The 23,762-nt window shown below is 35.6% G+C and overlaps 2 protein-coding genes across 2 annotated transcripts in view; one reads left to right on the top strand and one right to left on the bottom strand.

Annotated features, from left to right (window-relative positions):
- The window catches only part of LOC123535112 (endoribonuclease Dicer-like), a 32,670-nt gene extending 16,017 nt beyond the window's left edge, over positions 1-16,653 (top strand). Inside the window, exons 10-18 of the mRNA XM_053549974.1 lie at positions 623-765; positions 2,183-2,362; positions 3,548-3,764; positions 5,218-7,694; positions 9,214-9,425; positions 10,379-10,637; positions 11,971-12,127; positions 13,075-13,150; positions 14,031-16,653. Of these exons, the coding sequence (XP_053405949.1) occupies positions 623-765; positions 2,183-2,362; positions 3,548-3,764; positions 5,218-7,694; positions 9,214-9,425; positions 10,379-10,637; positions 11,971-12,127; positions 13,075-13,150; positions 14,031-14,193 (3,884 nt within the window). The 3' untranslated portion in view covers positions 14,194-16,653. The remainder of the gene's footprint in view (positions 1-622; positions 766-2,182; positions 2,363-3,547; positions 3,765-5,217; positions 7,695-9,213; positions 9,426-10,378; positions 10,638-11,970; positions 12,128-13,074; positions 13,151-14,030) is intronic.
- Positions 16,654-17,991: 1,338 nt separating this feature from the next.
- Positions 17,992-20,211, bottom strand: LOC123565903 (uncharacterized). The gene has a single exon (XM_045359671.2). It carries the CDS (start codon positions 20,209-20,211, stop codon positions 17,992-17,994), a length of 2,220 nt encoding a protein of 739 aa, XP_045215606.2.
- Positions 20,212-23,762: the final 3,551 nt, after the last annotated feature.

Consider the following 23,762-nt stretch of genomic DNA (forward strand, 5'->3'; position numbering starts at 1 on the left):
TACCGTTTCTTAAATTTTACATAAGCAAGGTGATCGAGTGATTTTGCATGTACAATTTTTTTTTTTTGCTACAGTACAATGACAGTTGATATTGTACAAGTACCTGTGTCTGATTATACATCCAAAAAGTTTTGTATTAATTCTTGTGAAAAATGATTTTTTGTGTAACATGCTTGGGGCATGGAATTCTTCATGTGAGGAAGCCATTCAGCTGGTTAACGGAAGGTTGATGGTTCTACCCAGGTCCACACCTGTGATGAAATAATGCCAGGAGGGATACCTGGGGGTCTTCCTCCACCGTGAAAAGCTGGGAATTCGCAATATGACTTATAATTGTGTCTGTGTGACGTTTTACCGACAAAAAAGTGGAACAAGTATTTGTAAATTTATGTACTAGACTATATAGATTTAGTATCTTATTTACTTTGCCTTTTGATAGACAACAAGCTATAAGCTTTATTGAGTTTTTTCAATATATTTCAAAGCTGGTTATTCTTTTGGAGATAATGTGACTGTTTCAGTTTTTGCATGTGATGAGTTTTTAGCAAAAATACAACCATCACAAATATTATTCAGTCAGTAACAACAGTTGAAATCAATGTAGCTTGTTTCATTTGTTCAGGAGAATTAGATGACAACTTGATGCCTGTAGGAAAGGAAATGTTTGAGAGAGACGAGGATGAAGATATCTGGGAGGAAGAAGAGGATCATCTAGGGGAGGCCAGACCAGGGACCACCAAACGTAAACAGTATTATTGTAAAAAGGTTAGTTTTCTTTACCTAGGTCAGACCAGGGCCACCAAACGTAAACAATATTATTGTAAAAAGGTTAGTTTTCTTACGTAGGCCAGACCAGGGGCCACCAAACGTAAACAGTATTATTGTAAAAGGGTTAGTTTTCTTACATAGGCCAGACCAGGGCCACCAAATGTAAACAGTATTACTGTAAAAAGGTTAGTTTTCTTACATAGGCCAGACCAGGGCCACCAATCGTAAACAGTATTATTGTAAAAAGGTTAGTTTTCTTACATAGGCCAGACCAGGGCCACCAAACGTAAACAGTATTATTGTAAAAAGATTAGTTTTCTTACATAGGCCAGACCAGGGCCACCAAACGTAAACAGTATTATTGTAAAAAGGTTAGTTTTCTTAAGTAGGCCAGACCAGGGACCACCAAACGTAAACAGTATTATTGTAAAAAGGTTAGTTTTCTTACATAGGTCAGCTGTGGGGCTATCAAATGTAAACAGTATTATTGTAAAAGGTTAGTTTTGTTTACATAGGCCAAACATGGGGCTATCAAACTTCAACAGTATTATTGTAAAAAGGTTAGTTTTCTAATGTAGGTCAGACCAAGGACTATCAAACGTAAACAGAATGCGTGTAAAAGGCTACTTTAAATGTAAACAGTATAATTGTAAAAAAGTTAGCTTTCATACATATGTCAGATCAGGGACCACCTAACATAAACAGTATTAATATGAAAAAGTTAGTTTCCTTATTTAGCCGGTTAGGACTGTGAAGACAGGGCTGGCAAACATTTTAAGGCTATTATCAGATCAAGCTCCAGTTTTGTAATGTCATTATTTTATTCTTTGTAATGTTTGAATAATAAATAACATACACAGATCTATTTCTTGAAAATAAGCATAATCAGTTGAATCAGATCACATGCAAATACTGCATTAATTATGAAGTAGCAGATTAGTGAAAAAAAGTAAAATAATTGCGATTTTATCAGTTACTTTTTAACTCGACTATTCGGAGAATATGATAGAGCTATTGGACTCCCTTATAAGTGGACGTCCATGCTGGCATCCCAATTTGGTTAAGTTTTTGCATGTAAGCTGGTATCTCAGTACCCACTTACGGGAATAAGTGAAAACTTCACACTCCTATTCACTGTGATGACCAGACATTTTCAACTTTACATTCATTCAATTGACATGGCTCTTGAATAGTCCAGTGTTGCTGTCCTCTGGTGGCTGTTGTGGAATACTTGATCCCATGTATGTTCTGATGGCAGTAAAACTTCTATACAGTTATGATCAGTGTTATAATGTAACAGCTACATATCTCATGTTGAAAATGTCTGATGAAGGTTATAATTGTTATATTACTTGTAGATTTGGAAAAATTGCTGGCATTGAGAGATTTTTAATTGATCATTTTGTTTTTACAGGTAGCAACTGCCCTACAGCTGACAGTACCAGAAGCAGAAACCCCGTGTTACCTGTACATAATAGACATGGAACTTACTGGACCTATTACTGAAGATCAGAACACCAGGGGGAGAAAACTCAATGCTCCAGAGGATACACCCAGGTGTTTCGGAATATTGACAACTAAAACTATACCACTGGTAAGATTGTTTGGTGTAAAGAAATTTTCAAAAGTTTTTCGGTTAGTTTCTTAATTTCTTAGTAGTGCAAACCTGATTTCCTCAAGTAATGGACATCTTCCACACATGCTTTGGAGGATGAATGATCTTAGACCAATCATCACTGTGAACCTTCACCTTTAAGTGAACTTCCAACAGCAAAATCATAGAAACGTAAATGTTTTGGGATTACTTGGTGGAGTCATCCAGGACATAGTTGGTTAATTGCACCTTTCAGCTGTGGGTTTAAGGGCCACTGTGGCTGAGTGCTTAAGGTTGCTAACTTTGAATCTCTTGCCTCTCACCACTTTGGGTTGGAAACCTCCTTTAGGATTTAGAATTCTTTCTTTTAACCTTTAGCATGCTAGATAAATTGTCGTCTGTTGGAAATGTCGTCTGCTAAAATTGTAAAGTTCATTCAATTTGCTCCAAAATTGGAAGAAATATTGTCAGAGTAGCAAACAGCTTGGAACCTGATCAGACGCCGATTTAATCGGCGTCTGATCTGGTTCAAAGCTGTTTGCAAAGGCTGTTAAATTCGCCTGCAGCAGGCTAAGGGTTAATGAAATCAAGGGGGGTTTATGTAAGGTTGTTGGTTCTACACTAGTGTACTGTTTTGCCTGAAACAATGCTGGAAGAAAGAAGTGGGGACTTCCTCCACCATTTAAAGCTGGAATTGTATGATCTAAAATTTTGTCAGTGTGACATTAAACACCCCCCCCCCTCACAAAAAAGAAAAAAAGAGGACTTTGTTTATCTCTCATCTGAGGAAGATATCAAACAGGCTTCTGGAAGATTAGTTCTACTGCTAAGATACCTGTCTTTGCCTGAAATAATATCTGGAGTAGCATCTTGCATGTATTTCCACCATTAAAGCTGGAATGTTGCAATATGACCCACAATGTGGGAGTACCACTTAAAACACATCAAAACAAAGTTTTGACTTTAATTTTTTGTCATAGGTAAGTTATCGGTGGCGGTATTGTAAAAGGCTTCTATCTCGGATCATCTGTACATCCGCTAGGTTCCTTATCGTGTAGGTTTTTTTTTTCTCACAGGGAATCATCTATGTTCTGTATCTTGTAGGAATGTATTTTTCCTCATGAGGAACGTTTTAGAAATGCAGTCTAAATTGATATTGTAAGATGTATTTCAATTTTCTTGTAGGTGCCTATGTTCCCAGTTTTCACAAGATCAGGGGAGGTCACTGTAGCGGTGAATATGTTATCAAGAGAAGTAACTCTGAAAGGAGAGGAACTAGAGAAACTGAAGACGTTCCACAGGTTCCTGTTCTCAAATGTTCTGAGGCTTGAGAAGGATCCAATGGATTTCCATCCTGATTTAAGCACAATGGGATACCTAGTGGTTCCTCTGAATAAGGAAGGTAACTGAATAAGTCAATTATTCTTCTTCATTTCTAACAAACTCTGGAGTGATTGAACCAGTGCTTGATGATTTTTATGCTGAATAATTTCCTACAACGAAAATAAACTTACAGAATTATCTGAAAAATATTGATATTTCTATTAATAACCCACCCTGAACACACACAATATTGGTCGAAAATGAATGAAGGAAAAAAAAACATTTCTGCCGGGAATCAGTCATTTCAGAACAAAAAAAATGTCTGTTGCTTACCAACAGAATGGGAACCAACGCTTGGCTTAATGAAATATATGAAAGATTGTCGAACACAACCTGTATTTGTGTTAGTTTTTTTTTATTTGGGTTTTACGGCGCACCAACACAGTAGTATTTGTGTTAGAGAAAGTTCACGTGGTCAGAGGAAATATATAGGTATGTACACCTGTTGTGCCCTTGTTTGAAGAAGATGAAGGATATTGTTTTGCTGGTCCATTGGTAGACACTTGAGCCGTGCCATGAGAAAACCAACATAGTGGGTTTGCGACCAGCATGGATCCAGACCAGCCTGCGCATCCGCGCAGTCTGGTCAGGATCCATGCTGTTCGCTTTCAAAGACTATTATTATTAGAGAAACCATTAGCGAACAGCATGGATCTTGACCAGACTGCGCGGATGCGCAGGCTGGTCTGGATCCATGCTGGTCGCAAACCCACTATGTTGGTTTTCTCATGGCACGGCTCACTTGTGTTTTCTGATCAATAACTAGAATGCCCTTTGGACTACAGCTTAATTGGATGATTGCCTGTGGTCAGTAAAATACCCAAAGCATAATTTGGGGGGACTGTAGTTCAAGGTCAAGGTGACTGATAACTGTTTCCAATGAATAAATGATGAATTCTTTGGTTGAAAGTTGTCAAACTTCATAGGGTAATTGCCTGTTGGCAGATATTTTTATCTAACACTGATAGAAACAAACATATATCCTTTGCAAGTTTATGTTAGCTCATATGGTCTTTAAGAATTGGGCCAACAGCTCTTTCTCACATTTTGTTAAGAATGTCATAAGTGCATGTGTTACCAAATATTTTATGGTTGATAGCAGTATAATTGTAGCTTATATTACATATTAAATAGTTATTAGCTCAACTTTTCGAAGAAAAAGTAGAGCTATTGCACTCGCCCCAGTGTCGGATAAAGTTTTTGATAAAGTCAAGTATCTGTTACTATTAAAGCTATTGACTTGAAACTTAAAATACTTATTTAAAGGTTACACCAGGAGAAACAATCCACATAACTCTGATTTGAATTTTGACAGAATTATGTCCCTTTTTAACTTAGAATGTTTTGGTTAATGTTTTATAAAGTTTTTACTGGCAAAGCTTTAATTCAGAGTCAAGCAATGAGAATAGTCAAGTGCACTGTCTTATGGACAGTCTTATTAAATGTGAGAATCTGTGTCTTTTTTTTTTCAGATGATGCTGATACAATACAAATAGACTGGCAATTCACAGAGAAAGTTGTAGAGGCCAGTAACAGTCCATCAAAACCTCGGGACCCAGAGGACGTGTTTCAGTTCAATGCTGAGGACTTTGAAGATGCTGTTGTTATGCCATCTTACAGGAACATAGACCAGCCACAGTATTTCTACGTAGCTGAAATCAGATCTGATCTTAACCCTTTGTCTCCATTCCCATCACCAGAATTGTATAAAACATTTAAAGATTATTATTCTGCCAAATATGGGTTGAAAATAACAAGTACGGAACAGCCGTTGCTTGACGTAGATCACACGTCTGCGAGACTTAATCTCCTCATACCCCGCTACATGAATCAGAAAGGTGTTCCGCTACCTACCAGTAGTGCGGAAACAAAAAAAGCAAGAAGAGAGAATCTGCAACAAAAACAAATCTTAGTACCAGAATTATGTGATATACATGTTTTTCTGGCCTCCTTGTGGAGGAAAGCCGTCTGCTTGCCAGCCATCTTGTATCGCATGAACTACCTGCTCCTTGGAGAAGAGATTAGAAAACATATTGCTACAGAAACAAAAATTGGAATCTCAGAACTTCCCACAGATTACAAATTTCCAAAATTAGATTTTGGAATAGATACAAGTCCTGAACATCTGAAACCGCTAACTGAAAACACAGAAACAAATTCTAAGTCAGTTGAAGATAATTCAAAGGAAACATTAGATGATAAAGCAGAACCAAAGGGAAATGAAAGTGAGGAAGATGATGTAGAAGAGAAGGATATCAAAACAAATGAAGAGAAAATTGATAATGCAAAAAGTGAAATAAATGAAGAATCTGGCAGTAAATCTGAAAAATGTATATGTGACACTGCTTTAGATAATGCAAATTTAAAGTCTGATGATGACTCAAGAACAATAGATAATTTATCTGTAGACTTAGAAGAAAAGTGCAATTTAAAAAATCAAGCAGATATTTCTGTCAAGGACCAATGCATAAATAGATCTCATGATAAAACTACAAGGTGCAATAAATGTTCTGATCGTGCCATAGACAGTACTGAAGATAACTGTGATAGTATTAGTAAAACAGCTGATAAACTAAACACATTCCAGACTGTTGAAGATGACTCAAAATCTGAAGCTGCCAAATTTGATGAAATAAAGATTGTATGCAAATCAGAGAGTAGTAAATCAAAGGGTGCATGTGAAAGTAAAGAGAAACCAGCTCTTTTGAATGGATTTGTAAGTGAAGAAGACAAAGAAGACATTGATTCTGTAGATAGTCATGATGAATGTAAAGCTAGAGAAATGAAGGAAAATGTTTTAAAAAGGGGTTATAATGGTATAAATGGTTTCACCAAGTCAACAAAAATGAAAAATGAAAAAGTAATTATTGAAACAGAAAGTAAAAAAGAAGTGAATAGTCACAAATCGGAAAGAAGTGAGATAGAGGTAGACGAAAACTGTCAAGTTGAGACAGAAAATGATAAAGTTGAAGTAGAAAATGAAGACATAGTAAAATGTCAAGATTCACAGAGTGCTGAAACAGTACATGAACAAATTGATGAAGTAGATATTAAAGATGCAATGAATTTGAAAGAAGCAGAAAGTGATGAGGTAGTTGATGTGTTTGCAAATATTGAGAAGTTTGTTATAGAGAAGAATGAAACTGATATAGACCAGGATAAATGTCCAGAACCTTTGATCTCTCTAGATGAAGATATGGATCTCTCCACATTCATTGGGCCAAGTCCTTGTGAGATACTTCAGGCATTAACCATGTCCAATGCCAATGATTTCTTCAGTTTGGAAAGACTGGAGACAATCGGGGATTCTTTTCTGAAATATGCAATAACTGTGTACCTATATTGCTCATACCCAGGAATACATGAAGGAAAGCTAAGCTATCTTAGAAGTAAGCAAGTTAGTAACTACAATTTGTACAGGTTGGGTAAAAGAAAAGGTTTGGCAGAATGTATGATTTCGACCAAGTTCGAACCATACGAGAACTGGCTCCCTCCTGGTTACGTTATCAATGAAGATAGAAGAAAGGGGCCTGTACCAAAGGTTTATGTTGCTCCTTTGTCAATACATAAAACTTTATCCACTGTATTTTCAAGCCAGAAATCATTGGACAGTCAGAATGGTAAGGTTGAGGAATTGAAGAGGAAGAATTCGGAACTTGATCTGGAGATGAAGAAATTTCTTACAGAGTTAGACGAAGCGGATCAGATTGCAAAGGCAAAAGATGAAGAGTTCCTAAAAGGAGACAGAATTGAGGCACAGCAGAGTTTCCTGCCTTACAGTTTACAGTTACATCATTGTCTGCCTGATAAGAGTATAGCTGACTGTATGGAGGCTCTGATTGGCTGCTACCTTACATCATGTGACAAAATGGCCGCCTTACGTCTGATGTCATGGATGGGTCTGAAAGTTCTTCCAAAGAAAAAGTATGAAGAAGGAGAAGATATTGAGGTATGTGTTGTGAATATTAATACTGTGAAATAAGACAATTAGAGGTACATTTAATTTTATGGTTTCAACCAAAATGACAGTTTCATGGTCATATATTTTGAGGGCAGACTGCAAAACTGTTGTAACACTTTTATTTGAGATAAAACAGTTTTTCTTTCTACCCTTGAATTGTTGATTTCATATTCTATGGAAAATGAATTTTTCTGTTGAGGTGTAATTTGCAACCAAGGAACCCTAAAAAGGTTGTCCCCCACACATAATGATTTCTCTGTATGTATGTTTAAAATATTAAATCTCATTTAGTGATTTGTCGCTGAATAAAATCATTGTTTGTAGATCAGATGCGAAGGAATTGTATTACGAGGGTGCAGCCCGAGTGATATAATAAAATGCATCTGAACGACAATTATTTTATTCAAGAGTAAATCACTAAATTAGATAATTATGATTATTTCGATTCTAAAATGTTACCAAGGCTTTTAAAGTACATCATTGACGACATCCAATAGATATTTGCCTGTTTTCTATTGGTTTCTTTTCCAGTGTGCAGCTATGCCGGTTGATGCTATGATGTAATAATTGTGATGTCAGAAAAAGGAATTGTTGTATAATAACACACAATTTTCAGCTTTCTTTGTTAACTAGGAAAATGAATCGGGTCCTGTTAGAATTATGATTAATATGAATTCCTGACCTCAGACTATGGTATTTTGCATGATACTTGAGAGGGGCAGATATTACCCATTTTGCCTTGACTAAGGACATCAAATGTCTTTAATTTTCCTAATCACTATTTTTGTCGGGAAATTGTTAGTCAGTTACGATATCCAATTAAATATATATCAGAGCCAGAACTTGAAGAATGTTAAATCAGTAGAACACTGTTTTATAACTGAAATAACATTGTGAAAGGAGGACTCTGTGGCAGAGTGGTTATGGTCCTAGATGTCAAATCACTTGCCCCTTACCGCTGTGGGTTTTAGTATAGAATTCAGGGTGTAGAATTCTTCCATGTGAGGAAGCCAATGCAGCTGTCTTACAGAAGGTCAGCGGTTCTACCAAGGTGACCATCTGAATGCTCCGAGGAGCACCTGGGATCATCATCCACCATGAAAAGTTGCCTATGACTGTAATTTTGTTGGTGTGATGTTAAGCCTAACTAAAAGATAAATGCTATTGAGGAAGAATATCAAATGCAATACAGTCAAAATAATGCTTGAAAAGGGTAAATTTTGCAAGTTTGTCATTTTTTTCTGTGTAGGAATTATTTTAATATGACAGTTCTATTATATTACCTATTCATTGTTAGTAACTGCTTCAATATAAAGTCAGTTTACAGTAATTTAAGATTGTTAAGGGGCTTTAATACTTTTTACCGTATTTTGTTCTACATTGTCCTAATACACAGAATTTATAATGGTATAAAAGACTATTTTTACTACGACATATACGTGTAAACCATGAAAATATTAAAACAAAGAATGTTTTTATTCTAATCCTTGATTTTTTAACTTCATAGGTAAAAGACACAGAATTTGATCGCCTACCGTGTCCGTCTTCACCATTCATAAGACACTCACAAGAGGCTGACCACATCTTGGAACATCTTCTAGATGGGTACGAGGGTTTTGAAAAGAAAATCGGGTACACATTCTGTGATAGATCCTACCTACTCCAGGCCTTTACACATGCTTCATATCACTTCAACACAGTCACTGACTGTTATCAGAGGTAAGACTGTGAAAATTTCAAAAATTTCATTAATATTTTGTAGCATTTAATATATAAAAAGTGGGTTGGCACTATGGAGCTTGGGATAGAGCATCGGACTCCATATGGAATGGACATGTAGACAGTTTGGATTTTTCTGCAGATTGAATTATATTTGCTTTACTTTTATTTTGCAGTTTGATAGACAAGACATATTCGCAGTGTTAAGAGTTCTCACTTTAGTTGATTGCTGTAAAACGATTTAATTGCACAGGCATGAAATTTCATGGTTCGGGCCAAAACGGCTTTTTCATTGGGATAGGAATTTGCGGAATTCAAATTTTGAAGATAAAATGGATGGAAATTTACTCTCTTTCTTCGGATTTAATTTTGTGGATTTACGCAACCACAACATCCATGTAAATTAGTCCCCCACAAGTGTTAGTGATTTCACAGTATTCTTTTTGACTTAATAAGGCTTAAAATATGTATTTAGGAGTGTTTTGAATTTAAGATGCATTGTTTGCAAATATAACTTAAAATAAAACTGGTGCAGATATTACAGGATCTACAGTACTTGACTGTCTCTACAGTCTCCTAACCAATGTGAGAGTAGAAGTTCAAAAAGAAGTCATCATCAGTAGTTAACATAATCATTTTGTGAAAACTTGGTGCAAAATAATAAAGGTTACACTCGAGCAATTACATCTCCATTTAACCCTTACCTTGCTGCATTTCTATTATGAACTTGTCTATCTTTAAATTTGAACTGTACCATTAACTATTAAAAGGGGTGCATACCAAAAAGATACTGACTGAATGGCAAACAGTGCATCTGCACCGGTCGCAAAGGCAGAATCAATCATGTCCAGCATGATAAGGATTAAGGATTATACCATTTATGTTCAACCCGAGATTTATATGCATCTTGAATGGGAAAGAATTAAGTTGATTAATTATAAACTATCTTACAGATTAGAATTTTTGGGAGATGCAGTTCTGGACTATGTAATTACCCGTCACTTGTACGAGGACTCTGACAAGTACAGCCCTGGTGTACTGACTGACCTGAGGTCAGCCCTCGTCAACAACAACATCTTTGCAGCTCTGGCAGTGAAGTGGGACTTCCACAAGTACTTTAAAGCTATATCACCATCATTGTTCAATGTGATAGAGAAGTTTGTGTCCAGACAGAAAGAGAAGGAAGATGAGATTGATGATGAAAATGATGAGGTTTGTGTAATTATTGATTAGATTTAGGGGCTTTGAACTTTGATTGATGATGAAAATGGCATATGATTGATGATGAAAATAGCATATAATTGGTGATGAAAATTGTATATGATTGATGATGAAAATGACATATGATTGGTGTTGAAAATTGCATATGATTGATGATGATGATAGCATATGATTGGTGATGAAAATGGCATATGATTGATGATGAAAATAGCATATGATTGGTGATGAAAATTGCATATGAGTGATGATGAAAATGGCATAATATTATGATTGGTGATGAAACTTGCATATGATTGATGATGAAAATTGCATATGATTGATGATGGAAATGACATATGATTGGTGATGAAAATTGCATATGAGTGATGATGAAAATGGCATAATATTATGATTGGTGATGAAAATTGCATATGATTGATGATGAAATTGGCATATGATTGGTGATGAAAATTTCTTATGATTGATGATGAAAATGGCATCTGTTTTATGATGAAAATGAAATCTGATTGGTGATGAAAATGGTGTATGACTGTTGATGAACATGGCAGATAATTGATTGTAAAAATGACATCATATTGATGATGAAAATGGTGTATATTTGATGACGAAAATGTGATCTAATTGATGATGAAAATGGAGTTTGCTTGATGATATATATTGGGATATATTTGTTGATGAAAGTGGAACATGATTGATGATTAAAATGTCATCTAATTGATGATGAAAATGATGTTTAATTGATGATGAAAATGGCACCTGATTGATGATAAAAATGGCACAGATTACAATTATTATGTTGTATGATTAATGACTAGATTCATACACAGTAATCACTGACCACTCAAGATCACAAAGTGGTGAGCAAACTATCCAAATTATCCATGGTTTTGAGTGATCTAATGTTAGAAAATATATATAAGCACATGACTTGCTTGTGTGAGCCTGTTGGCTTGTGTCATAGATGCTCGAGCGGGCAGTGTTTTGTTTTTTTCCTCCGCATGCAGAAATATCCAGAGGGACACCTTCCTCAGCCACTTTCACCAGATTGAAAGCCATACATTGCTTCTTAAAAACTAAACGTTTATTGCTTAAAAGGAGAATGTTATTTTTATGTAAAATAACACGAAATTAATCTGAAAATTACTTTTAGAAATTTAAATGATAAAACTATAATGCTTAATTTCGTTGATTGACTGGCCAGGACTTTGAAAAGAAACATAAGAGAGTCTCGGAGCATTGACAGCAAAAGGTACCTAGAAACTACAAATGGTAAATGGTCCTACATATATATGTTAATTAATTGCATGTAACTTTCTGTTTTTAGACTGATGAGGACCATGAGAAGGAACATGTGGAGCTGGAGGTGCCGAAAGCTCTTGGTGATATATTTGAGTCAGTGGCTGGAGCTATCTACCTGGATAGCAAGATGTCACTAGACACAGTCTGGAGGGTATTCTACAGAGTTATGAAACCACAGATAGGTAAAAATGATAGCAATGTAGATCTTACAGTGAAATTTGTGGGAAAAAAAGTGATAGTTATAAGAAATTTGATATAATACCATGTTTCCATGTTACAAGTATTATTGCTGGGCAAAAGTCATGTTGTTGCAATAATCCATCCTTTCACTAAATGTCTGTGGTCTAGAGCTAGAAACTGTAATTGTTTCAGATAGGGGCTTCTGTGGTCAAGGGGTTGAGTTCGCTGACTTAGAATCACTTGAACCTCCCTGATGTGGGTTCAAAACCCAGCTTGGGGTGTAGAATTTTTCACTTGAGGAAGCCATCAAGCTGGCTTGCTGAAGGTAGGTGGTTCTACCCAGGTGCCTACACATGCCAGAAACTATGCTTTGAGGGACATCTGGGTTCTTCATCCACTATTAAAAGCTGGAAAAGTCACCATATGACCTAAAGAGTGGACACAGTGGTCCAGTGGTAACACTGTCTGACTACGAAACCAGGGGTCGTGAGTTTTGTCCCCCACTCCTCCAACTGAAAATTGCTAACATTGTGATAAGAGTCCCATGTATGGGTGCTTTCCACCTGGCACGCTAAAGAACCAGGGAAGCTTCTGGAATTAGAGCATCTTCTGTATTTTGCACTATCCTCCTACTAACAGTCTTCTGGAGCAGTCGCCCATACGGGTTACCGGTGGCGAGAATGAATAAGCTTACAAACAAACATATGACCTTAATTGTGTTGGTGTGATTCTAAACCGAAGCTGAAAAATCGTTTTAGAAAAGAGTAATATGAAGGTAGTATTTCACAACATTTTTTTAAATTCCTGGATGTCACTGCTTGTGAATATTTTAAAACTGTTAAAATCGTATCCATTCTACATTAGATACCAGTGTATGAGGAGGACTTCTGATAAAACAGTAATATCCACTTTCAAACATGGAAGTTATATAATAATGTGTTTATTTCAGACAAATACTTGAAGAATATACCCAAGTCTCCAGTGAGAGAATTGTTGGAACAGGAGCCTGAGACTGCCAAGTTTGAGTAAGCTTTTCTTATTTATGTACCTCATACACTTGGATGATTTGCGTAGGGTCTTTCTAGCCAAATAGTAATGGTACATGGAGGTTTCCATTTCAAATGGTGAAGTTAAGTGATATCTAATCGCAAGGTCCACTAGGAATTACTGTGTAGGGCAGGGTTTTCTCTACACGAGGGCCGGTGGGGAATGAGAAACTGAGCTGTAGCAAGGTTTCTTATATGCTCTGTCATGAGAAACAGGCAGACATGTGAGATTTTTTCTTGCCTATCACTGCAAAATTTTCTAAGTTACTGTAAGTTATTAAATTAGACATGTAGATTATGATGTCACAATCACACTTGAAGGTTATTTTTTCCCTGGGATGATCTACAGCCAAGATATCCCTCTTTTCCCACTAGGTCAGCAAGACCAAGCTGTCCTATTCTTTCCCTGAAGGTAGGTATAAGCCTCAGGTTTATTCAAGTGCCTTAAACAATGCTGGAAAGGGAAATTAAGTTTACCTTTACCATTAGAAAAAGAAAGTTTCCATATGACCTAAATTGTATGGAGAGGATTCAAAACCCATCTAAAAGTAAATGCTCTTGATTTGATATTATTTGCTTGTGTTGAAGACATTGGTTAGACCTTTGGGAGGTCAGCGGTTCTACCAAGGTACCTGCCTTTGTCAGTAATATTGCTAGAAATGAATCTTATGCCATCACAAAATCTGGAAAATTGTCATAAAAATCTTTCTGAAAACTACCGTAGTTTTTGCGCTGAATGTTTATTCACACCAAGTTGAATAAATTTTTGTCAATTTCAAAACTTCTTTTACCACACTGACCTGCAATATTACGGGTTATATTATTCTTTTGCCAATTTGATGTGCTTTATTTTCTACAGGAAACCAGAGAGAACTATGGATGGAAAAATACGGGTGACAGTCAATGTGGTAGGCAAGGGTGTTTTTACTGGAGTAGGCCGGAACTATCGTATTGCCAAAAGTGCCGCAGCGAAGAAAGCTCTCCGATGCATTAAAACTCTCGAACAGCAGGGACTGATATAGTTTATGTAGTTACGTTAAGAGAAGGGATAAAATTAGATCTGCTGCTTGCATTATATTTATCTCTGATATATATAACTCCAGGACAACAAAGACTTGTATAGAATGAGATACTGTATAACTTGAATTTTTGTTGTGGTAAAGAATTTTTGATTGGCAGTAAAAAAATAGGTAATTTGAGTTTGTATTACTTTCTTTATGGAGACAAGTAAAAAATAATCTGATGATTCTGTTTTATAATGCGGCCTACAAAATTAATCCAACTTTGTTATGAAATATGGTAAAATTTAGCAGGGTGTAAAAAATCCCATTTATAAGGTACTGTGTTGTTAGTATTATTAAGATGAAATGCTGTGCTGAAATAGTATGTGCTCTAAAGATATATTATTTGTTGTGTTTCTGTGACTAGATAGAATATATGATTTTGTTACAAAAAAATTGAATGTATATAATATTATGATATAATATATGTAAAAAAAAAAAAACCTGTATTTTTGCATCTTTTTAGTAGAAATGAATAGTTTGAAAAGGTAATTGATTGAATTGGAAGGTGTTTATGATTGTCTATTGAAATATTTATATTATGTTTTATAGTCATTTGAAAGTATTATTTATTATGTCACACAGGCTGGGCATTTTTTGCTGTACTGCACTCCTATCTATGGAGGTAATAGTCGATCATGGTCAAGATGATTTTTACACAGGGGAAAATCCTGTTTTTGCAATAAAATTGACATAGTTAGATACCTTAAAATTTTTAATTATCCACCTAACACTAATGGAGACATTTAGAGTGATATTTTGTTCATATCTGAAAATTGCAAGAGAAAGCCACAATTCACAAACAAAATCAACAAGATGATGTATTTTTAGCTCACCTGTGAGTTTTTCTGATCGCTCGATGTCCGGCATCCCTCGTCTGTCGTCTGTCAACATTTAGCTTGTGTATGTGATAGAGGCTGTATTTTTTAACTGATCTTCATGAAATTTGGTCAGAATGGTTGCCTTGATGAAATCTAGGCCGAGTTTGAAAATGGGTCATCTGGGGTCAAAAACTAGGTCACTAGGTCAAATCAAAGAAAAACCTTGTGTATGCAATAGAGGCTGTATTTTTTAATTAATCTTCATGAATTTTGGTCAGAATGATAACCTTGATAAAATCTAGGCCGAGTTCGAAAATGGGTCATCTGTCATCAAAAACTAGGTCACTAGGTCAAATCAAAGAAAAACCTTGTGTATGCAATAGAGGCTGTATTTTTCAATTGATCTTCATAAAATTTGGTCAGAATGATTGCATTGATGAAATCTAGGTCAGGTTTGAATATGGGTCATCTGGGATTAAAAATTAGGTCACTAGGTCAAATCAAAGAAAAACTTTGTGTATGCGATAGAGGCTATATTTTTCAATTGATCTTCCTGAAATTAAGTCAGAATGGTTGCCTTGATGAAATCTAGGACAAGTTTGAATAACGGTAATCTTGGGTCAAAAAGTAGGTCACTAGGTCAAATCAAAGAAAAACCTTGTGTATGCCATAGAGGCTGTATTTTTCAATTGATCTTCATGAAATTTGGTCAGAATGATAGCCTTGATAAAATCTACATTGAGTTTGATTATTGGTCATCTGGGGTCAAAAACTAGGTCAAATCAAAGAAAACCCTTCTGTATGCAATAGAGGCTGTATTTTTCAACTGATCTTCATGAAATTTTGTCAGAATGATAGCCTTTATGAAATCTAGGTCAAGTTCGAATATGGGTCATCTGGGTTAAAAAACTAGTTCACTAGGTCAAATCAAGGAAAAACCTTGTGTATGCGATAGGAGCTGTATTTTACACTGGATTTTCATAAAATTTGGTCAGAATGGTTGCCTTGATGAAATCTAGGTCAAGTTCGAATATGGGTAGTCTGGGTTCAAAAACTAGGTCACTAGGTCAATCAAAGAAAAACCTTGTATATGTGATAGAGGCTGTATTTTTCAATTGATCTTTATGAAATTTGGTCAGAATGATAGCCTTGATAAAATCTAGGTCAAATTTGAATATGGGTCATCTTGGGTCAAAAACTAGGTCATTAGGGCAAGTCAAAGAAAATACTTATTTATACTCAAGATTTTTGCTCCAATTTTAGTGATAATTGGTCAGAATATTTTTTTCCATGAAATCACTACGTCAAACATGTTTACACTGTTATGGTGTGTTTCTCAGGTGAGCGACCTAGGGCCATCTTGGCCCTCTTGTTATGAAAAATGTACAACTTTTCCATGACTTGAACACATTATTGATGTAATCCCCTTGTATTTTATTAGTGTTACATTGTATATTAATTGTTGCATCCATCCATTTTCTGCTACATCCAGCTTTTTTGGTTTGTAATAAATGTGGTTACAAATATTAGTTCAATGTCAAAAAGTTGTTTTCATTTTGCTTTGTTTTGGTTTAGAGTGTCAACATGTTGGACGGACTATATCAAAATTGGTCTACATAGATTTTAGGACTAAAAATCTGCATTTTAGACTGATTTTCTTTTTATCAGCCATACTTTTCCAAGAATGTAGCTCAGTGATGGCATGAAGAAGCTATATTGTCTTGAAATGCAATAAAAAATCACTTTGTATTGTTTACTTGCTCACTATAGACAAATGCTCAAGGTGTAATTTCCCATCATGATAGATACAATGGCCAAAATGTTACGTTACATTTTTATATGCTTTAATAAAATTGTACTGGGCAGCATGGCAAAATCTAGTTGTTAGCAAGCCATGGCTGTGTGACTTTCTTTTTTTTACATTAATTTACTCTTTGCCGTTGCATTAAAAAGTTTATTCAGTTGATATTTGATATCAAATGGTTTGAATGATTGAATACTTGTTAATGTGTTAAGGTATGTAATAAGCAATGGAAATGAGTTACCAGTTCTCTTCAGCTTATATTAGCTATAGCCTCATGCAAATATAGGTTTAGTCCTTCTGATAATATATATGTCCCTGGAGTGAAAAGAGGCCCTGCCCTGAGGGTCCCAAGTTTTACATAGACTTATATAGGAAAAAACTATAAAAATCTTCTTGTCTGAAAGTTCAAGGCCTAGGCCTTTGATATTTGGTATGTAGCATTGTCTAGTGGTCCTCTACCAAAATTGTTCAAATTATGCCCCTGGGATGAAAAGAGGCCCCGCCTAGGGGGTCACTTTTTATATGAGTTATATAGGAATAAATAGTTCAAATATTATCAGATCATATTTCCTAGACTGTTTAATTATAATTACCTGATGACCCCAAGCGATTGGGGGTCACTTGACTGTGACCTTGAGTCCTTGACCTACTGACCTACTTTCTTGTTTTTTAAGATACAGCCTTGAAATTTGGATGACATGTACAATTTTGCACACCGATCTTAAAACTGACTTTCAGTGACCATGAATGTGACCTACTGACCTACTTTCTAATATTTTAGCATCAGTTTGCCATTTTAAACAGGTGGCTCATGTTACCCACTTTTCTGTGGTACAACATGGATGGTACCTTCAATTTTTAGGTGTGTTTTGACATACCTGTACCTGGTAAGGACATTTTTGTGGACTTAGGTTTTTTTTTAAATTTCTTCCCTTTGTTGTTCCTGTCCTTTGGGCTTCAACAGTCAAGTCCTTTAAATTTTGCTCCCATCCTCTGATGTAACCCTTCTGGCATATATTGCCCCGCTTGGCGGAGCTCTTGTTTTATATAGAAACAAATGAAATTTTTTACAAAAGTTTGTGGAAATAACTATTTACAGAAGATAAATCAACAAAATATCTTTAACAGAGATACTTATTTTTGACAGCCAATAAGGTCTAGAACAGATTTACAAACATTCTCCCATGATGTTTTCAGAACATATTCTCCATTTTCAAAGTTCCAAAGAATTCTGGTATTATTTTGATATAGTGTTTTCAGTGTTGACTTCATGTTGTCAGGGTCGACTTGTTCTTTAAGCATCAGTACAATTGGCATTCTCTTCTCATAAGCTTTATCTAGTTCAGAAAGACAAAAGTTACTAGCTAGGAAGTTGTTTGAAACTACTACGATTAAGACTGATGCGGCATCAAGCAATCTGAAGGTTTCCTCATGGGTGTTAAAACCGGGCCGAAAATGCTGGTCTCCGGTACAGACCAGAGTTCTGTCTATGCCAGTCATCAGTTGTAAGTTTTCATTGAGTTGCTCCAGTATATGTGAGTGAACAAATTCTTCGTCTTCGTTGCTGAATGATAGAAATACAGCAAACTTGTATTTCCCCTCACCATCTCTTAAATTGTTTATGACATTTGTTCTGTTTCGACTCTTTTTCTTTTGCTTGTATCTTTTGTATATGATTATTGCACAGGAAAATATAATAAGACATGTCACTGCTGCTGAAATACTGAAGGAAATTATAACTGTTTTCCGCTCACAGATTTTCTGTACCATTTCTGCAGTGTTGACATTTATGTCTTTGTTTTTTCCATTTTCATCCAAGCATTTCAGCCTTGGAGAATCCATGTTGATGAGACTTGTAGATAAAAGCCACTGGATGAAAGGTTTAGCTTCACAAACTGAGCATAAAATTGGATTTAGCCTCAAAATCACTTTGGCTTTAGAAGAATTTATTTTGCTTCCTTGTGGAATAGAGTTTAAAAAGTTTATAGACTGGGAATCCAGAATATGAATGTTGTTACCCTTTAAGTCGAGAACTTTCAGATTTTGAAGGTCGCTTAAGTTGAAGGTCACCTGCTCCAGTCTGTTAAACGAAAGGTCAGCTACTTCAATAGATTGTCGATTTTTAAAGAGTTTGGAAGGAATTTTTTGTAAACCATTAGCTGACAGTCGAATTAGTTTTAAATATCTTAGTCCTGAAAACAGATTCTGAAACAAAAAACTGTCCTCATCAACCATTTTGTACAGCTGGTTTTTAGATAAGTCTAAGCGCCTGAGGTTTGGCAAACAGGACAGGAATGTTGGATGCAAAAATTCCATTCCATTGTCAGTAATATCAAGGTTCTGAACTGAAGAAAAATAGAACTTATCACAAAGCAGTCGAACATCAACTCGTTTGAAGTTATTTTGTTGTATTTTAATAGTCTTTGTATACCATTTGGGATCTATGTCTATTTGTATTGTAATGTTATATAACCAGAAAGAAGTTAAATGTGGTACAATGCCACTGATGTTGACAGTTTTTGGGGCAAACATTTTTTGTAAATCCCAAAAACGAACTCTAGAAAAGACTAAAGTGATGTTGTGTATCACTAGTTTGCCAGGTAGGAAAGGTATTACTTCTTTTGGCAGTACAGCGTGAGATAGATCAAATACTTGTATATGTTTTGCAACATCTGCTGACAGAGTAGCATCATCAAAATTGCCAATTGTTGTATAGGATGCATTGAGAACTTCTAAGTATTTAAATCTCTCCAATGATGTAACGTCTAAATCGGATACTTGGGACTTGCTGATGTCAATGTTGGTTATGTTTCTTGGAAGTAGGGCTTCTACTAAGTTGTCATCAAAAGCGTATGTACCTGTGTAAAAGTTCCAGTTAGATAGAACAATTTTTTTCAATCCTGGAAGTATATTCGATCCTTTTATTGCTAATTTAAAGTCTTCTATTTTGAGGTTCCCACAGCCATTGACCTCTAGTGTTTTCACGTGGTCCAATCCAGAAAAAGAGTTTTGAAATATTTGTGGGTACCAAACACGTATATGGAGCTCCTGTAGTGACTTCAGTCGGTTAAAACAACCATCTTTAAATACTAAATGTGTATGTTCATCTTCAGTAAATTCCAAATATTGTAATTTTCTCCAATTTTCATCCATAAAAGTTGAAGTATTTAGTACCAGAGTGTCTGGTGTTTCTTTATCTAGCCGAAATTTTAAAATTCCTGTTGGAATATCCTCAGGTATGTGGTTACACACAATAGTTACAGTGTCATCCTGTCGACATTTTCTGCTCAAAACCTTTTCTCCATTAAGAACATATAAATAACGAATCAGTGTTACCAGTAAGATGACACTCATTTTCATTGTATACTTAAGAAGAGAACTCCTTGTATATTAACTACTAGTAACAGAATTTTCACTCAACAAGGAAGTTTGGAAAAGGTGCCAAATAAAGATATATAACTGCTTTAAATTGAACTTAATTTTTTTTTTGACAAATATTGATTTAACAGCTTTTCATTTGAGGCCGTTTTTTTTTTTAGCTCACCTGAGCACAAAGTGCCACCAGGCCAATTTTGATGAAACTTCACATGGATGTTTTTTGGATGTTCTTCTTTAAAAAATTGTTCAAAGAATTGAATTCCATAGTGAACTCTGGTTGTCATGGCAACTAAAAGGAAAAACTTTAAAAATCTTCTTGTCCACAGGTTATAGGGATTTTATATTTGGTATGTAGCATCATCTAGTGGTCCTCTACCACAATTTTTCAGATTATCCCCCTAAGGTCAAATATGGCCCCACCCTGGGAGTACATGGTTTATACAGACTTATATAGGGAAAAACTTTGAAAATCTTCTTGTCCAAAACCACAGGGCCTAGGGCTTTTATATTTGGTATGTTGCATCATCTAGTGGTCCTCTACCAAGACTGTTCAAATTATCCCCCTAGGGTCAAATATGTCTCCGCCCTGGGGGTCATATGGTTTAAATAGACTTATATAGGGAAAACTTTGAAAATCTTCTTGTCCAAAACCACAGGTCATAGGCTTTGATATTTAGTATGTAGCATCATCTAGTTGTCCCCTACCAAGGGTATTCAAATTATCCCCCTGGGGTCAAATATGGCCCTGCCCCGGGGGCACATGGTTTAAATAGACTTGTACAGGGAAAAGCCTTTAAAAAATTATTTTCTTAAACCATAAAGCCCAGAGCTTAGATATTTAGTATATATTATGCAGTAGTGGTTCTCTACAAGACTGTTCAAATCGTGACCCTGGGATCAATATAGGCCACACCCGGGTGGTCCCTTGTTTTACATGGACTTATTTGTTTTTGAAGCAGTGGCAAAGAAATTTGGACCATAAGCATAATGTTTGATACAGATTTCAATATTCATCTTGAATTGTCTTAATCATGACCTACTGACCTACTTTCTTGTTTTTGAAGGTACAACATAGAAATTAGGACCACTTTATAACTTTTGGTACTGATTTCAATACTCGTCTTTAATATTTACCTTTGAACTACTGACCTACCGGTACTTTCTTGTTTTTGAAGCTAAAAAACAAAGAAATTTGAACGACAAATTTAATTTTTAAACAGATTTTAGTAGTTATCTTGAATAATCTTTACCATGACCTACTCACCTAGTTTTTGTTGGTGAAGATAATGCAAAGAAATTAGTTTTAGCAAGCAACTAAACTCAGGTGAGCGATATAGGGCCATCATGGCCCTCTTGTTTATAACAAAATTTCAAAAAATACACTACAGTGAAATTTAAACAAAGGGCTTGTGAGGGCAACCCAAATGAAAAATTAATGTTCAATAAACTGTCCACCATTAGGCTTAGACCAGACAGCCCACACACTTGTTCATTTACTACTGTTAGGCCATAGGTGAATTTCTTTAAAAAATGGATTTTCTATCTATTTTACAATTACCACTTTTATAACAATAATCTTGAAACTTTATACATGTGTTTCAGATAATTTTTTCTTTTTTGATGTTGTATAGTTTATATTTTGTAGCAGTATGTTCCTTTTTTGTCTCATTTTTGGTTGCATTTATCTGCTGTATATGAAGAACAATAGTTTTTATGGTGTTTTACAGATTAGTAAAATAATAATGGAACTTTTAACCCTTATCCTGCTAAATTTCTATAATGAACTGGTCCATCTTTCAATTTGGTCAGTACCATAAACTGTTAATAGGGATGCAAACCAAAAATATACTGACTGAATGGTGAAAAGTGTAGATGAAGATCAGACTACATGGATGTGCAGGCTGATCATGATTTACACTGGTCACAAAGGCAGAATAAATCGTGTCCGGCATGGTAAGGGTTAAATGTTTTGTTTGTGTTGTTTTGGGATTCTTTGAAAGAAGATTCTGTAATTATTTTATTTTTAGCTCACCTGTCACAAAGTGACAAAGTGAGCTTTTGTGATCGCACAGCGTCCGTCGTCCGTCCGTGCGTGCTTGCGTAAACTTCTTCTTGTGACCACTCTAGAGGTCACATTTTTCATGGGATCTTTATGAAAATTGGTCAGAATGTTCACCTTGATGATATCTAGGTCAGATTCGAAACTGGGTCACGTGCAATCAAAAACTAGGTCAGTAGGTCTAAAAATAGAAAAACCTTGTGACCTCTCTTGAGGCCATATATTTCACAAGATCTTCATGAAAATTGGTCAGAATGTTCACCTTGATGATATCTAGGTCAAGTTCGAAAGTGGGTCACGTGTCGTCAAAAACTAGGTCAGTAGGTCAAATAATAGAAAAACCTTGTGACCTCTCTTAAGGCCATATTTTTCATGGGATCTGTATGAATGTTTGTCTGAATGTTCATCTTGATGATATCTAGGTCAAGTTCGAAACTGGGTCACGTGCGGTCAAAAACTAGATCAGTAGGTCTAAAAATAGAAAAACCTTGTGACCTCTCTAGAGGCCATACTTGTGAATGGATCTTCATAAAAATTGGTCAGAATGTTCAACTTGAAGATATCTAGGTCATTTTCGAAAGTGGGTCACGTGTCCTCAAAAAGTAGGTCAGTAGGTCAAATAATGAAAAAACCTTGTGACCTGTCTAGAGGCCATATTTTTCATGAGAGCTTCATGAAATTTGGTCAGAGTGTTCATCTTGATGATATCTAGTTAAAATTTGAAACTCGGTCATGTGCAGTCCAAAACTAGGTCAGTAGGTATAAAAATAGAAAAACATTGAGACCTCTCTAGAGGCCATATTTTTCATAGGATCTTTATGAAAATTGGTCTGAGTGTTCGTCTTGATGATATCTAGGTCAAGTTTGAAACTGGGTCAACTGCGGTCAAAAACTAGATCAGTAGGTCAGATAATAGAAAACCTTTGTGACCTCTCTGGAGGCCATATTATTCATGGGATCTGTATGAAAGTTTGTCTGAATATTCATCTTGATGATATATAAGTCAAGTTCGAAACTGGGTCAACTGCAGTCAAAAAGTAGGTCAGTAGGTCTAAAAATAGAAAAACTTGTAACCTCTCTAGAGGCCATATTTTTCAGTGGATCTTCATGAAAATTGGTCAGAATGTTAACCTTGATGATATCTACGTCAAGATTAAAACTGGGTCAGCTGCGGTCCAAAAATAGGTCAGTAGGTCTAAAAATAGAAAACCCTTGTGACCTTCCTAGAGGCCATATTTCTCAATGGATCTTCATAAAAATTGGTCAGAATGTTCACCTTGATGATATCTAGATCAAGTTTGAAACCGGGTCAACTGCGGTCAAAAACTAGGTCACTAGGTCTCAACATAGAAAGACCTTTTGACCTCTCTAGAGGCCATATTTTTCAATGGATCTTCATGAAAATTGGTGAGAATGTTCACCTTTATGATATCTAGGTCAAGTTCGAAACTGGGTCACATGCGGTCAA

The sequence above is a fragment of the Mercenaria mercenaria genome, chromosome 1 (assembly GCF_021730395.1).
Source record: "Mercenaria mercenaria strain notata chromosome 1, MADL_Memer_1, whole genome shotgun sequence".
NCBI classification, from domain to species: Eukaryota; Metazoa; Mollusca; class Bivalvia; order Venerida; family Veneridae; genus Mercenaria; species Mercenaria mercenaria.

Bases quoted from the DNA above. Each gene is read 5' to 3' on its own strand.
- LOC123565903 (XM_045359671.2), bottom strand. From the start codon at position 20,211: ATGAGTGTCATCTTACTGGTAACACTGATTCGTTATTTATATGTTCTT.